This window comes from Microtus ochrogaster, unplaced genomic scaffold (genome assembly GCF_000317375.1).
Source record: "Microtus ochrogaster isolate Prairie Vole_2 unplaced genomic scaffold, MicOch1.0 UNK33, whole genome shotgun sequence".
NCBI lineage: Eukaryota > Metazoa > Chordata > Mammalia > Rodentia > Cricetidae > Microtus > Microtus ochrogaster.
Genome location: NW_004949131.1, coordinates 2,820,248 through 2,837,827, shown reverse-complemented (window position 1 = coordinate 2,837,827; position 17,580 = coordinate 2,820,248). Strand labels below are relative to the sequence as shown.

Sequence of the window (17,580 nt, the reverse complement as noted above, 5' to 3'; positions counted from 1 at the left end):
CATCCTGTTCTGTTTTCTCCGCCTACCTAAGGGTTGGCCTATGAAATGGGCCTAGGCAGTTTCTTTATTAATAAGAAATCATTCCCACATCAACGTGGGCCCAGCTTGGCTCACTTTGCTGTTGATTTCTTACCCATCTACCTCTTTTCCCATCTACTCTCTGCCACATCCTTGTCATGTATTTATCTGTCCACTCTTGGGCACATTAATTGAGCGTCCTTCACTTTATGATTTTGTTTTCTGTGAACCCACTTGCCCTATTTCTTCTATGTTCTGTGTACCTGTTGTTAATGAATCACACAGCTTCCTAATAGACCCCCACTATAGTCAGTCATGTGAGGATTCTTTCTGTCACTCTGTCATCTGGAACAGGAATGAACTTATGAAAACTATGGGATGTAACTGTATGCTTCTTCTTTTCACAGATTATCAACATGATGGGCTCTTTGCAGAGGCCTGCTTGTGTTTCTATTCAAGTTTTTAATTAATAGTTTTTCCTCAATAGATGAATGGATAATGAAAATTTGGTTCACCAACAAAATGCAATTTAGCTCTAAAGGAAATAAAATCACAAAATTTGTAGAAAAAAGGATGGACTTAGATGTATACTATTAAGTGAGCTCACATAATCTCAGAAGGAAAAAACAGATTATTCTCCCTAATATGTGGATCCTAGCACACATATTTATCATAAATGTATACATACAGTACAATATGTAGAAAGGAGAATAAAAAAGCAGGGATGGGGTGAGGTGTAAGGGTCACCCTAATCTAGAAGTTCAAGAACAGCTCGGCCAACATAGTAGGACCACATTCCCAAACCTCAAGTGAGGCCTCATTCCCGACTGCCATGTGTGGTCAACATTCTGTTTCCATGAGTAAGATAAAGGTCCTTGACACTAGGGTGTCTATTGTTATAATAAACACCACAACTCAAAACAAATCAGTGAGGTGAGGTTTCTTTCAGCTGATAGGTCCACATAACCATCCATCCCCCCCCCCCCAGGGAAGTCAGGGCAGGAACTGAAGAGGAGACCATGGAAGAATGTGGCTTACGGCTTACTCTCCCTAGTCTGTTCAGTTTGCTTCCTACATACCCCAGGATCACCTGCCCAGGGTTAGCACCACCCATGTGGGCCCTCCCATGTCAATCACTAACCATAAAATGCCCCACAGATATGTCCACAGGTCAGTCTGGTGGGGGCATTTTCTCAAGTGAGGTTCCCACTTCCCAAGGGATTCCAGTTTGTGTCAAGGTGACATAACACTAGCCAGCACATGAGAGCTGAGTCCATGTATCTTAAAGAGAGGCAGAAGGGCTGGAGAGATGGCTCAGTAGCTAAAATGCTTGCTACACATCCTGAGTCCCATCCACAGAACCTATGGGAAGAGGCAGAGGCAGGGATATTCTGGGGCTCACTGGCCAGCTGGCTTTCTGAATTAGTGAGACCCAAGTCCCTGTCTCAAAAAAAAAAAAAAAGTTGACAAGTCCTTGAGGCAGATCACCAAGATTGACCTCTGGTTTATACACACACACACACACACACACACACACACACACACACACACACACACGCATGTACACAAGTGCGCACAAGATACAGTTTTTTTTTGAGATACAGTTCTTATGTAAAATAGAAAAGAGTTTGGGTTATTTAAATAAAGGAATTCTGACCCATCACTGGTGGAACTTCTCAAAAGTGATGTATGAAGACTGGAAGGAAAGACAGTAGCAATCAGCCCCTGCATTTTCTCAGTCAAAGGGGAAACCCCTCAGATTCTTTCTCTGGCATGAATCCATTTCTGGGGAGGATTGAGCACAACCAAACCAATCCAATCTTTTTCCTGTGACTTATCCTGAGGGCTTTTAAGGGATGTCTTACAAAGCTGTCTTTAATAGAACACTTGCTTTGGCTGGAAGCTCTCTGAGTATTTTTTTTTTTCATTTCTGCAGGGTATGCGTGGAGATGCTGGTGAACTGGGTTCTCAAGGAGAGCCTGGGTATCCAGGCCCACAGGTTGTACTGGGAACTGGGTTTTAATTTAAGGAGATGTATTTGAAACCTTTTCTTTGTGTGATATAAATTTGAGTCAGAATGACCCTAAGGAAGCTTCCTGGCCTTCCAAAGCAGCTTGAACAGCCCCTCTTTTGGAAAGGCCAAACCATAATAGTTGGTATTGATTAGATTCCACGTCCTTGCTACTAACCTAGGTCTTAACACCGGTTCACTCATTCTGCCATCTGGGGGCTGAGTAGGTTTATTAGTCCATTTCACAGGGACAAATATAGAAGGTGGATGGAGAAGGTGGGAAAATTGGCCAAAGTCACACTGCTCATGAGTTGATAGGGTTGGAAATCGAAATTAAAGTCAACGCTCTTTGTGAATGTCTCTGGAGCTATGATTCGAGTTGCTCCAAAGTTGAATTTAATTCTTTAAAACTGTATTCCATCAGCAAAGCACTTGCTTGGTGTCTGTTATGCATGGGACTCCCTCCTCACAGTCCCTGGGGTGCTTAGACCAGCAGGATGTGAGTCTTCCCTTAAGGGCTTCAGTCCATTGAGGGTTGTAAATTACAAAGTGTCAAATGGAAACCCAAATTTCCAAGCAGCTCATTTGGAACCATAAAAAAAAGCCAAACCTACCATTTTCCAGACCTTCACGTTGTTTCTTTCATAAAACAAATTACTTCCAAGTTCACTGCAAACTTAAAACTGACAACAACTTCACTCCCATCGACTCCTCTTCCCATCGTTAAAAATCCTGCGAGTGTCAGACGATAATTTGAGAAGCTGTCTGCTGATGTAGGTGGCAAAGACACTCAAAAGAAAAGAGCAATCAAAGTGTAATTAGGGCGTGTTTGCTTTATGACAGAGAAACGGCATTAGGAGGATGTAATGAAGAAGCCTATTTTCCCGTTTTCTCTTTGGTCACTGGCTCATCTCAGATTTGGACCCCTGCTACTGCCATGTCCTTGCTTTCTTTCCTTTAGTCACCGGGTTCTGCTTTTTTGAAAGGGCTGCGCATTGTGCTGAGAACCATAGCGAGATAATCGATAGAACCCGTCCTCTGTTCTCACCTTCCCACTGGGCTGTGGGGGTGATGGTCTATTTAAATCAATGATTGTCAATACCTCACCTGGGAGAGTAGAAACCAAGATCAATGCTTCCATTAGGGAAGTATTTCTCAGAAAAACTGGAGAAAAATTAAAGTGTCGAAATCAGTAAAGCAAAACAGAGCAGGAGGGAATAAGCAGCTCTTGCTGTAGCAACAATATAGAGCCACTCCAGGGGACCTCTGGTTCTGGAGAGAGAAACAGTTGTCATCTGGCCTGTGCAAATAAAAGGATCCTTTCCAAATGAGAGGGACACCATAACTGCTGCCCTCAGTCCGCTCTGTCGGGTGGGTGAGGACATGAAAACACTTTCAAACTCCAGTGCTTGCTAAGGGCATGGATGCCAGGGACCAATGTCCTACCTTGTAGATGGAGGGAGTGTAGAGTGGGCGGTCCGTGAACACATCAGTGTGTAGAGACAACATGACTCATCTTGGTAGAGGCGGCACAGTGATGGGTCTGGTTTGGGTACCTTTGTTCAGCCGTCGTCTGAGATGATTTTGCACTTGCATGGGGCATAAATGACTCTGTAAAAATTGGTTGAATTTTAATATCTCTTCTGGAACAGGGACCCAGAGGAAGGCAAGGACCCCCAGGAATTTTTGGCCAAAAAGGGGACCTGGGTGCCCAGGTAGGTCTGCAAAACAAGTAGCTATAGTACAGCTGCTGCTGAGCAGTGGCTGACTCGTGCCTCGGAGGGCTCATTGGGTGAGCTGTTTGGGATCTGTGAGTACTAAAGACTTCCAGAACATCTAGTTTGATGATGTTGGCATTGGTATCAACTCTGTACCCCCTTCGTTTTGGGCACACAGTGACCAATAAGTTCTGAGTTTAAACCTCAACGATAGATCACAGCTCGTGTTTCTGTACAGGAGGCACATTTACCTTGCCCATTCCTCATGAATATGAAAGGGCATCCTTGACTGTGAAGATAAAGCCACAGAGGCTGAAGGAGAGGCAATGACTTGTACAGATAGCAAGTGGTCAAATGGACTCCAGCTTGGGTCTTTCTAGTGCGCATTCCACTGTCCATCTAATGTCTATGGCTAGTGGAATGTCAGAGAGACTGAGCTGTGTGGTCAAGTGACTTCCTGAGGGCAGGGACATTTGCCTCTGCTTAGACAGCAGGATTTGAGTCAGGTCTGCAGTTTCCACCCACTCAGAATGGCAGCCATAGGATGACCAAAGCCATAGTCCTGTCCTCAGTCTCACCCTGGGTAACAAAGTCTAGTTTGCTGCTTTTAAAGCTTTTGGAACACAGCTATCTGCCTGCCTGCCTGCCTGTCTGTCTGTCTGTCTCTCTCTCTCTGCTTATCTATCTATCTATCTATCTATCTATCTATCTATCTATCTATCTATCTATCTATCTATCATCTATATCTATTGAAGCAGGGTCTCACTATGTAGTTCTAACTGGTCTGGAACATACAGAGATCTATCTGCCTCTGTCTCCCTAATGCTGTGATTAAAGGTGTATGTTACAAGCTCTGGCTAAGCTGTTATTTAAAAAATCTTACTGTGGGGGCTAGACAGATGGCTCAGCAGTTAAGAGCACTGGCTGCTCTTCCAGGGGACCCAGGTTTGATTCCTAGCACCCACGTGGTGACTTACAGTTGTCTGTGACTCCAGCCCCCTGCACATCATTGCACATAAAATAAAGTTAAATAAAAAAAAAAACCAACTCATTGTGATATTGTAAGTGTTATTTAAACAGGTTTCCAGTTTGGAGTAGGTAAAAGTCTAGGCTCTAGTTTCCCTGATCTTTTGATCAAGTCACCTTTCCCAGATAGTGTATAGATAATTCCCCCCAGTTCTCAGTATTTTGTAGATTTAATTCTCACTTAGTAGACTTTGTGCTTCTTCCCAGACTTCCCCAGCCTACAGTTTAACTGCATCTGCTATGCATTTTGCATGTTGGAAGATAAGAGTGCTTACATCTTCATGCCAATTCCCTTCTTCCTTGTGAAGATAAGGCAAATGTTCTGTTCCTGTAAATAGCATCACAGAGGTTCAGGGAGATTAAGCAACTTGCCACCCAGACAGAAAGTAGTTGGATTGGCCTCTGACTTGGGTCTGGAGGTGGTGATTCATGAACACATTGACAATTCCAGACCATTTCAGTAATGTACATGCTCTTGACTCATAGTGGGATGATATCCCAATGAAGCCATCCACAGCTGAGAATGTCAGCGTGGCCAACCAACATCGTAGTTTAGCAATACAGCCCTGGAGAGTATCGGTTGTTGACTCCTGTGGCTTCATGGGAGTGGCTCACTGCCAATACCCAGCATCACAAGACAGTCTTGTATCAAGTATGAGTATTCCAGGGAAAGGCAATATTTGAAGTATGGGTTTGACTATATGCATATGATTTTTCCTCTATTATAAAGTATAAACTAAAAAAATTAGTCAAATTGCTATAAGCCAGGGGCTATATGTAGTAAAATCCATGATTGTAGTCGTGGTATCATTGCAGGGGAATCCTGGGCCTCCAGGACCAAATGGCTCAAAAGGACGGGCTGGACCCAGAGGAGTGAAGGTGGGTGTCAGAGAACAGACGAGTGGGGGATGACTTTAAGAGCCCTTTGGACTTTCTTCTTAGGCAACTCTTTCCCTGCTGTGTGATCATTTCCAGCATGTTTCAGATGTTGATGATGCTATTGGCTGTCTCTTAGCCGATAGCTGGAGAATGCATACAAAGAAGGAAATTGTATAAACTGACCTATGGCAAAGTGGCTCACATATATCAGGAGGCAAAAGCGCACTGACAGAGAGACACATGGACTCATTGCAAGTGTACGTTCTCACACCCACACCCGGGAAAGTGACAGTGATAAAAACGCTCTCATTTATTCTGTGCGTCTACTCTCATCGTCAGCACAAAGACCACTGGTATACTTACAATTGATTTTATTTAACTAACACACACACATACACACACACACACACACACACACACACACACACACACACACACAGAGAGAGAGAGAGAGAGAGAGAGAGAGAGAGAGAGAAACATATACTTTTGAATCCAGCTTCTTCGTCTGAGAGGAATTGTGCAGGATTTGTAAGTGTGGCTTATTTCCCTTAACACAATGAGTTACAGTGGCATCCATTTTTCCTGCAGCTAGTGTGTCTTTTCTTTACAGCTGTATCCAATTCCACTGTGCATTTGTGTTCCATTTCCAAGAAAGCCTTAAGTCTGTCGACTGTATGGTGATGCTAATGGCTCGAAAAGTCTAACCAAACAACCTCTAAGGAAAATGGCACAAAGATGCATAAACTCATGAGAGAAAATTAATCTCATCTTTCCTCTCTATTAAAAGGGAGAGCTTGGCCTTGCAGGAGAGAGAGGCCCACTGGGTCAGCGAGGACCAAGAGGGCAGTCTGTAAGTCTAGTTTCTGTTTGTTGAATTCCTTGTATTTTTCTTATTTGGTCTATGTTCTTGCTTCACATAAAAGAATTCCCTTGATGATTTAACTTGGGGTTCCCAATGTGACATAATGACTTGAGCTGTTGAGGATTTTGTCAAAGGTTCGTAGGTTTCACATAAATAAAGAATCCAAAAATGTGCTGGGGTTTCTTTTGCCTTTTCATTGTTGAAGACGGAGTGTCTGTGAACCTCTTCTATTTGATAAGGAAGTTTTTCAAATATCTGAGTCTTTGGGGACTAATGAGATGCTCAGAGAAACTTAAAAAAAAGAAAGCTCTGTGTGTGTGTGTGTGTGTGTGTGTGTGTGAGAGAGAGAGAGAGAGAGAGAGAGAGAGAGAGAGAGAGAGAGAGAGAACATGTACACAGCAGTGTGTGTGTAAGCATGCTCATACCATGGCATGTGTATGGAGGTTAACCTTGGGTGGTGGTCTACATTTTTTGGCTTCATAAAAAGACTTACTTTATATGTATGGCTGTTTTGGTCTGTGTATCACATGACTGCCCGGTTCCTGGAGAAGCCAGAAGAGAGTGTTAGATCCATTGGAACTGAAGTTACAGATGGCTGTGAGCCACCACATGGGTGTGTTCTTAAACTCTGTGCATTTCTCCAGCCTTCAGCCTTGTTTGAAGAGGGATCTCTTTGGTTTTTATATGTGTGTGGGGTGGCCCAGATAGCCGGTGAGCTCCACTTCCTCTGAGAGCACCAGGGTTGAAGATGCGTGCTACCATATCTAGCTTGACCCGAGTTCTGGGATTCAAACTCAGATCCTCACGCTTGTTCGGCAGAAGCTTTACCCACAGAGCCATCTCCTCCAGCATAGAGACACACCTTTCCAGATATCACCAATAAGACACCCAGTTAGAATGGTTAACTTTTCAGACTATGAGTTTAATTATCCAGAGCATAGGAATAATGTTGGAGACCAATAATCACGAGCGATTTCTTCCTACAACAGATGGCAGGCACTTTCAAAGGCAGCGCTCTGCGCTCTTGCCTTACCCAGTGATGTGAGCACAAGAACGAACTAGTTATTTTATACGGCTATTTTCAGCTCACCACTTCCCTGCAGTTTGCTTTATTGTAAGAGTAATGCCGTCTTCCAGAGATTTCTTCCAGCAGCAGTTAGGAAGGGCCTAAAGAGTCCCCCCGCCTCTTCTGCACTGAAATTGAGTTTGTTGGGAAGGAGAGAAAACTGAAGTAGGCCCAGGAAGCTTAAATTAAAATGTGCAGGAAGAAGGAGCAGAATAGGACGTCTGTGGACTGAGGCAAACGACGCCCCGTGTCTATACTCCAAAAAAGTAGTGAAATTAGTATTTTGTTTGATTTTATTCAACTGTCTTGGTTGAAAATATCTCAGAGTTTATGCTGCGCTCCCTCTCTCTTTGTCTCTGTATCTCTCTGAAAGCTAGGGAAAGATATCATTATCAGAGGAGACATTTCAGGACCACATAAGCCTGAGGACCTAATTTTGAGCCCCTAGAACTCAGAAGATAGACATGGTGGCGCACATCTTTAACCCCAGCTCTCCCACAGTGGGCAGCTTCCAAACACAGGCCTCAGTCTCTCCCTGTAGCTGCCTGCGTGAACGCCCTGTGAGTCTTAAGGAGACGAAGACAGAGTAACAACCAACGAAAGGCTCTTTCCTCCCCACAAAGGATTCAGTTTTTTTCCCACTTCCCTTACTTTTCTTTCTTTTGTGCTTTGAATTTTTCCCAATTAGGGCTACAGGAACAGGCTTCTGGCCTTCAGCTTCATTGTTTGTCTTCCCTGTTGATCCAGAAACAGTTTCTGTTCGTTCCACGCAAAATCTACTGCAGGTTTCTGAGTTCACTCCTTGTGATAGATCCTTCTTATCTGTACGTGTAGGTGTTCAGATCATAATGTACTAGATCACGTGTGTGTGTGAGTGCACACATGTGCGTGCATATATGTATGTGTATGCATGTGTGTGTTGAGACAGGGTCTCACTGTGTAGCACAGGCTGGCTCAGACTCAGTCCTCTTGCTTCAGCTCCTGAGAACTGGAAATAATATCAATATGTTTCCCAGATGGTGAGCATGCTGTGGAATAGTCCTTTACACCGTGTGAAGATACACCACTGGGATTGGCTAGCTAAAAACAAGCCTAAGCTATCAGCCAAGCTCACCTAATTAAGATGTCTCCATGTGGTTATTTGGGAGCTGGCAGGTGGAACAGAAAAATCTGCCCACAGAACACATCTATGCAAATTTGCCATACTCTTCCCAACAATCATGTAGATGGCACGGTCATGGTCTTCTTTTAAGTCTTATTTCCTCCAATGTGAGTGTTTATCCTGTGAAGGTGTTCTCCCAACCTCCACCAATCCCCACCCTCTTCTCCAGTTTCTTACGTAGTTAACTTTTGTAGAGGTTTGGCTCTTGTCATGAGCCATGAGTTGGTCTGGGCGACTCACAGTCAGTTCATCTTGTATCCTCTTCTTAGGGTCTTCTTGGTCAAGATGGTTACGGTCATCCGGGAAGAAAAGGCAAGAAGGTGAGGCTCATGTAAAGAGTATTCAGATATCAAATCACAGTTTTTATTTTACTTTACCAGAATATGGTGATTTTTCAGGATGTGTTTCAGGAATGCCTCCCCCCCCCCAACATGTCATAGCTTTACAGAGTTCCCTCCCTGAGAAGTAAAAGTCTGATTTAATTACTCATTTATTTAAAAACTCCCCTTAGCCTTGGCCTCCAGATTCACTGATATTCATACGCACTCCATTCGGATCTGGAGACACGATCCGTTTCCCAACTCTGTCTCTGCAAATGACATAGAATTTTCTTTTCATTCTCCTTCCCTTGAACAACTGTAGCTCATGTTCTAAGATGAACTCACTCATCCACTTATTCTCACAGAAGCTGTGGACTTCTCCAGACACAATCTGCTGCCCTTTGCTCTGTGCCTTTAAAGCATCAGGCCCCTCCACCTGGGATCTCCAGCTGACTCTTCTAGTTTAGATCGACACACAGACTCCACAGATGTTTCCTTTTTATCATCCACAACAAATTAAGTTCAGCCCATCTTCCAACAATAATTTTCCTCGTTAATTTTTCAACATTTTATTTATTTACTTTTACATTTTAATTCACCTTTCTTTGCCCCCTCCCCGTAGGTGTGCGTCTGTGTGTGTATGTGCATTGCACACAGGGACAACTACTTTAGGGAGTAACTTTTCTCCCTCCATCTTGTCAATTCTAGAAATCAAACTCAGGTAGTTAGGCTTGGCAGCAAGTCCTCTAACACCGAGCCATCTTGTTGACCCCAAGTTCTTATCTTAGCAAACATGTGAATGGACAGGTTGGGATACTGACATAGGTGCCCATCGCCTTGATTCATCAATGGAAATCTTAGGGCCAATTATGTTTTATCTTACTCAAAGTCTTACTCACTTTTCCTTAAAAATAATTTCCTGGAAATTATTTTTAAGAACATCCCAGAAACCATACATTTCATGCACAAACATTTACTATTTTAAATATTATTTAAAATATTCTTTATAAATATAATCAGATACCATTATTATACCTAAGAATTAACAATTATCCTTTAACATCATCCAACATCCCATCCATCAATACTGATGCTCTGGACAAAGCTATTTCCTCCTGCAGCCTTTTCTGTCTCAGAGAATCTGTCCTTCTGATCTCATCCTCTGATTGGTAGGACAAGTGTTTAGAGCCATTTTCGTCACATGTCCAGCCAAGTTTTTTTTTTTTTTTTTTTTTTTTATCACTTCTCATTGTTAAATCTGTCATCTAGGCCAAGTCAACACTTGACTTTCTACTTTGATTCTTTCTGAAGCCACCTAAGTTCTTGGCCTCCAGGGGTGAAATGTGGCCATGTGACTAGTTCTTTCCCAGATAATGTTGAGGAAACTCTTAATCACCTGGCACTGATCGTTATCTTGTCTCTTTCTGACCCTAGGGTGAACCTGGCTTCCCTGGCTATCCTGGTGTGCAAGTAAGAAGAGCTCTCTGTGGGCCTGGCAACTGGTGGCCACTGTCTGTAGTGGGTTCGCATGTCTTTCTTTACATTCAGAACTCTGTTTTTGTCTTTTTTAAGGGAGAAGATGGTGACCCAGGCCATAGAGGAGAGAAGGGGGCCAAGGGAATCCGAGGGAAGAGGGTAAGAACCAAAGGATCATCAGTCATCGTCACAGGCACTAGCCTAGCCCTGCTCAGTTGGTACACATTGCACACCCTACCCCATCTTCTCGTTTACGTTCAGGGCGGAAGTACAGCTTCCAGTGACAGGGAATGGTAACTGCAGAGCAGGCAGGCCGGAGTCGCAGCTCTGCCCTGCCAATTGCTCAAGACAATGGTAGGCACCTCTGCCCTGGTGACTCTAGGGAAGATTTGGAAGGGCCTTGTCAAGGACAACGCTTTTGATCAAGTGTAGTTTATCTGAGTCTTCCCTAAGCTTTTCAGGGACTAGAGTCCCAAGAGCATGGCTTCTGTCTTGGTGGACTTTAAGTCTATTGTGCTTCCTTGAGTCTCCCATTAAGAACCCATTCCTATAGGTTCAGCAAATTGAGTCATCTGCCACTAAGCCCGACTACTGAATCTGAACCCCAGACCTCACATGGTAATAGGAGAGATGTGATGGTCTTCACATGTGCACCGTGGTGTACACACACACACACACACACACACACACACACACACACACACCGCCAAATAAGTAAGTGTAATTAATAATGTTTAAAGTAAAGCCTTCTGGGAACAGGACACGAGCCTGTATTTGGAGCAAAAGGGAGGGAAGGCAAGAGAGCGTGTGTCTTCCTTGGACTCGGTAATTGGTGTTTTCATCTTTCGGCAAGCTCATAAAGACAGTCAGCCCCATGCTTGCTCAGCTTGCTTCTGCTCGTGGTTGCTCTGACCTGGTAACTTATCTTTCTCCTTTCAAATATAAAAGATAAAGCATTGATTAAATCCAGTTAATCAGTGTGCTGTGTTACTTCAAATACCTAGAACATGAGCAACAAGCCCCTAGCCACCTAAAACCTTTCCTGAGACACTGAGGCCCAGAAAGTGTTGGACTCTAGCATCCAAACACCGAGGAGGAGTCGCCCCCAGAGACCACCTCACACACCACAGCCAATGCAAAAGCATGAGGATTTTATTAATTCTGTCATGACAGGGTCCCCCAGCATTTGGGAAGCCGAGAGACCTCGAATAGCTGGGGCCACAGAAGCAAGGGGGGTTGTTCTTTGACTATTCTGATTGGCTTATTCGAAAGGGCTATTACCAATAATTGACTAGAGAGCTGTTGCCAGATCAGATGAGGTAAGAGGTCATTTTGACCCCGTTTCCCAGGGGACCGAACCAAAACATACGTATATGGGTAATTGTTCAGGAACTGAGTACGTGCGAGTGTAGCTGTTAGGTCCTTGGTTCCCAGGGGAGGGGGGGAAGCACTATGGCACAGAGGCTGAGAGGATTCAGAATTGTCAAAAATGGCTTCAGGATTGTCTTAAAGTCTTACAAAAGCACTGTGGGAATTTTTCCTTTCCCATGGTCAGACCCTCACTACAGGCCCATACAATATGTTTATCACATGCCCATGAGACGTGACTGAGGGTTAAGTCATCTTTTAAGGTTCTGCATGGAAATGTATCTGTGTATGTATCAGCCATGGGCAAGCTGGAGCTACATGGGTAGACTAGAAGGGAGCAGTCTAGTCCCCAGAAAGCCTCCTGTCTCTCGATGGATACATGGTTCACAGAGGTCAAGGACAGACTCATTGGTCTTAGGTCTGAAGCAGTTTGTTATTTTGGGAGGGTCAGTTCTTGTAGCCAACAGGGAAGCTTATTCCTTTGGTTTTTCTCTTTTAGGGTAATTCTGGCTTTCCTGGGTTTGCTGGAATTCCAGGTGACCAAGGCCCACCAGGAAAAATGGTAACAAGTACTCTTCCTGTTTTTATTTCCCCCCTTGTGTCAAGATGAGTAAGAGTTTGATAAGAGGCCTCACAGAAGAAACAAACACCTGGGACATTGAGCAGGGTCACAGGAACAGGCAAACTGCTTGGAAAATACTGACTTCAAACTCTAAACATAATATCCCATGTGCAGTTTTTCTCTGAATGTGGGGGTGACCTCGGAGTGACTAGAGCTTTATGGATCTTCCTAAATACACAAGCCAATACGTACAACTCATGGGAGAACGTGCTTACCAATGCAAACCCGATAACCAACAAATAAAACCAGAAGGAACTCGTCCTGTAGACTAGGCTGCCTCTGCCTCTGAGAGCTGGGATTAAAGGTGTGTGCCACCACAGCCCCACCCAACCGTACAATCTAAACTGAATTGATAATATTACAAGACTAGAGGAATTTAAAAATTCCCTGGGACTAGCTGGGCAGTGGTGGCACCTGCCTTTAATCCCAGCTCTTAGGAGGTAGAGGTAGGTGGATCTCTGTGAATTCAAGGCCAGCCTGCTATAAGAGCTAGTTCCTGGACAGCTAGGACTGTTACGTAGAGAAATCCTGTCTCCAAAAGCCAAAAAAAAAAAAAAAAAAAAAAAAGAAAGAAAGAAAAAAGTGGGAGGGGAGAAGACTAGAATTCCCTGGGACGTGGAAAGACTCCGAGGCTCCACCCTCTGTCCGGTTTTAGAGACTGGTTAATATAGTTTACCTCTCTGTTGCTGTGCGAAAACACCAATCAAAAGCAACTTGAGGAGGCATGGGTTTATGTGGCTTACAGGTGACAGTCTATCACTGAGGGAAATCAAAGCTAGGGCTTAAGGCAGGAAGGAGCTTGATGGCTGGGACTGACCCAGAGACCATAGAGGACTACTGCTTACTGATTTGCTCCTCTACCTGGGACAGTGCTCCATCTATTCAGGGGTGCTCAATCTGTCTACAGTTGTCTGGGACCGTCTGTCTCAGCTGACAATCGAGAAAATGCCTCATGGGCATGTCCATAGGCCAGTCTGAGACAGTTCTTCAGTTGAGAGTCATTCTTTCAAGGTATGTCTAGGTTTAAATCAAGTTGACAAAAGCTATCCAGGACACAGGACTGTCATTCTGTGAGGGGTAGTGTATTCATCAGCCAGAGGTGGGGGGGGGGCATACTAGACTTACTGGAGCTCAGGACTTTTATTGTAGAAGAGCAACTAAGGCAGAACACCAAACATCACAGAGTTAGTTCATGGCCATTTGATGGTGAAACACAGATTGAGCAGGGGTTTTGGTATGGCAACCTGCCTAAGGCTACCAGTTACTGCTTTGTAAGGTCTAAATAAAGACTTCCCAGGCTCCCAGAGGGGCTGGAGGCAGACAGCTGAAGTTGGAAGGCTTCGGGGAGGCTTCCTCTACTATAGGGCAGAGACAGGGTAGGGATGAGGGGCTTGAAGAGCAGGAACAAGGGCGATAGAAGGATGTACTTTGGAATAGCTTGCGGTAGAACCTGGGATTGTGAATGACTGTGTTTTGAATTTGAACTTGAACTATGGATTGGTCTCAAAACTATCTGGTCTCCCAAGGGTCTGTGTCCTGTCTACCTGGCTTCCTGCACTCCAAGGTCTGGGTTGTACTGTTCAGGCACTCTGTCCTCCCGGCTGGACTGGACAGAGCTCCAGGGCCAGTGTGCCATGGAGAATCCCCAGGATCTCCAGTTGGTTGTGGAGAAGAAAGTGTTGGCAATCAGAATGTTGCATTTTGATCCTCGTTTCTGTTCTTCCTAGGGTGCCAAGGGCTCAAAAGGTTTGGCAGATAGGACGGTAGGTGAAGACTCTTAATTTGAAAATTCACTCATTTTTAGAACATAGATTTTTCTATATCCACAAAGTAAGGTTTGTTAATCTTAAAACTTCTTTATTTTAATAAACTCTGTTAATCTTGTAAGTTTGCAGAGTATTCCCAGAAATGCCACTATAAAAATAGTAGAATAATATTTTAAACATTAAGAGACACAAAAGAAAATATTTGGAAGCTACCACCTTCCTGCAGTGTGCTTTTTCATAAAGTTAAAAACAATGCTTTTAAAGCTATGCATTTTTAATAAACCAACTCGCAGAATAGTATAGACTTTTGTGTTTTATGGGACACTTTAAGAAACAATCTCAGAAATTATGGTGAGTGTTTCTCTTCCAGTACACACAGACTGTTAGGGGTTGGAGGATGTGGAAACACCTGAAGAACAGGAAGTGGTGGGGTTTGATGTTGAGGGAAGAACAGAACAGAGGAAGGGATAAAAGGAAAGAGATAGAATTATGGGGTGAGGGATACAGGGGGACCTGTCTTGGCATTCGTTTTAAAGAAGTATTCTAGCAATCGCTACTCTAAAAATGCATACACTGGCAGCAATCTCCAGTGTTCTGTGCTTAGATCACCAGATTATTTCATTTTCAAAATCAGATTTGATCCCATTGATTAGTAAGGCAGATTACGAAGTAAAATGTTTTAAATTAGCTACTGGATCTAGAAATAAAGTTGTTAGGTGTCAGCTCCAGCAATTTTGTGGTTTTTCTGTTACAAATTTAAACACTTTAGCTAGGCACTGAAGATGCGCACACAACATTTCAAATCACGACTGTGAAATCCGCTTCGCATTAAATGCTTATTTCCTCCCTCCGTCCTCCCCCGTCTCTCTACAGCCTTGTGAAATTGTGGATTTCGTGCGAAAGAACTGCCGTAAGTTGTTAGGGAGGCACTCAGATGGAGCGTGGGGGGGGGGTGCGGATGGGGTGGGGTGGCGAATCTAAGGGCCTAAGCCAGTGGTGTGGATGGGGGCAGGGATCAAGGTCTAAGTCACTGAGTGTTTGACAGAGGCTTGGGAAGTGGTTTGTCTGTCATAAAAAAGATCTTATCCATTGACAGAATAGGCCCAATCTCCCTTTGAGTACGTCATCTTTTCCTAAATGGGCTCAGAAAGGAAGTATTTGAAAGACATACTGTCTCACTAATGAAGAAAAACTCCCCCAAACACAACCACACTCACACACCTATGTGCCTGCCTCTTGGTGCATGAAACAGAGCGAGGCTGGTACTGTTCTTTTGATTTCAACAAGTAGGATCCGTGATGATTTTTCGGAAAGAATATGCCCCGTTTGGTTGTCATTTCCGTTGCAGAAATGGAACTATGAACTACTAGGCCTTAGGTACCACTTTGTCACATAACAGCTGACACTCACGTATTCCCTTTAACAAGCATCTTGGGTGCGCTGTCTACCGAGAGCACACTCCTCCCCTTCCTGGTGGCAGGGAAAGCACCTGGTGCCGAAGTTTGGGCCTTAGCCACAATCGCCTGCTTTCTCGCTCAACCTTTTGGCTTCTGTCCACTCCCAGCTGCTGGTTAAGGAGATTCCAGGATCCATTTTCATGGGAGTCACACAGAGAAATACTATCTATCACCTTGGACAGAAAGGAAGAACTGGCTGTGTAGAAAGTTAAAACCTCGTTACGTTTGAGGAGCTCCACAGGGGCAAAAAGCAAATAGAAAAGCAAGAAAACAGACATTTGAGATAGAAGCAACAGACTCAAGTAGAGGGCTCAGTGTGCTTGCTATGTCATGCCAAGATAAAAATTGCTGCTGCGTAACCATTTTATCTATAAACATAGACATTTTTAGAAAGCTAAAGCTAAATGTTAAAAAAAAACCTTTTGAATTGAAAATAGGCAAAAGACATGAAAGGAGTCAGAGAATAAAAATTTAACAATGCACCTGTGAGAATATTCACCCTTGATGGAAATCAAAAATTATCAATTAAAACAATGATAGGTTCTTTTTGTTTCTCAAACTGAAAACATATATACAATTGCTATATATTCATACATATATATGCATATTTGTTTTGTATAGTTTTGGTCTTTAGAGATAGAATCTTGCTAACTAGCCTTATCTGGCCTGGAACTCCTTATGTATGCTGCTGTGGCTTCAAACTTGTAATCCTCCTGCATCAACCTCCCAAGAGCTAGGAATGCAGGCTTGTACCTTCAGGCCTAGGCTTCATATTGGAAATATTTTAAAAAATGAGAATAATCCTTGCCCTTAGTTTGGGGAATGTGTGGCAGTTCCTGTGACTTGTGGAACTGCTACAGTGCCTTCAAAAGAGCGATTGGACCGTCCATGTAAAAACCCATGATTCTAGTGACAGACAGACTGTGATTGGACAGACAGACACAGAGACTTGCATGATTCCCCTGAGAGACACTGGCTGAAGAAGTCAAGGGACATCTACATAGTAGAATCTATGATAGCTCTTGGAATTTACTGATAAAAAAATGTCATACCAAGTGGAACATATTTCAGAGTCAAACATACTTTAAGCTCCAAGTTTTATCAAATAAGATGAAAAGTACTTTTATGTATGGATAAAACAGATGGCGAAATAAGAACAATCTTAACTTTTTATGCGCATGCGTTGCTCATATATATGCACACCTATATACATATATACTTTTACATAAGATATCATTGTATATGATTTATGACTATGTATATATGAGATACATGTAAAATACAGCTTCAGAATAGCTTAGTGTTTTAGTTGGATTTAATTTTAGCTGAAAGTAGTCAACATCCTCATAACAATGGGGAAATTGTCTCTTAAGTCAAAGCTTAGACACCATCAGTCTGGGTTGATGAGGAGTCCTGGGGGGCTGGCGTGTTCCAGGGGTTCCAGAATAGACTTTCCTCCCTCCCCCCACCCTTTAGTCAAGCTTCAGTCATTGCTTTTGCGTTTCTGCCAGCCTGGAAGGGAAAGGAGAGCAGAGGCAAAGGGCAAAAGGCAAAGGGTAAATGGTGTGTCAGCTTTTCTTTTAGCCTTGCAAGTCATGGATTTCATTTCTTACCATTTTTCTTATCCTGTTACCCAGAATGTAGTAAGCCAGTCAGCTCCATGAAAGTGTGGCCTGTGTTTCAGGCAGCCATGTACCCAGGTGGAAATTGGTGTCTTATTATAATGGAAAAAAAAATAAGAGAGGGAAGTGGTGGCACCTGCCTTTAGTCTCAGCATTCGAGAGGCAGAGACAGGAGGATTTTTGTGAGTTTGAGGCCAGCCTGTTCTA

The 17,580-nt window shown here is 43.6% G+C and overlaps 1 protein-coding gene across 1 annotated transcript in view; it reads left to right on the top strand.

Annotated features, from left to right (window-relative positions):
- Positions 1-17,580, top strand: part of LOC101995809 (collagen alpha-4(VI) chain-like) — a 99,619-nt gene that overhangs the window by 61,456 nt on the left and 20,583 nt on the right. The window contains exons 21-30 of the mRNA XM_013354218.1: positions 1,955-2,017; positions 3,682-3,744; positions 5,590-5,652; positions 6,440-6,502; positions 9,012-9,062; positions 10,497-10,532; positions 10,635-10,697; positions 12,406-12,468; positions 14,256-14,291; positions 15,168-15,204. Coding sequence (XP_013209672.1) covers positions 1,955-2,017; positions 3,682-3,744; positions 5,590-5,652; positions 6,440-6,502; positions 9,012-9,062; positions 10,497-10,532; positions 10,635-10,697; positions 12,406-12,468; positions 14,256-14,291; positions 15,168-15,204 — 538 coding nt within the window. The remainder of the gene's footprint in view (positions 1-1,954; positions 2,018-3,681; positions 3,745-5,589; positions 5,653-6,439; positions 6,503-9,011; positions 9,063-10,496; positions 10,533-10,634; positions 10,698-12,405; positions 12,469-14,255; positions 14,292-15,167; positions 15,205-17,580) is intronic.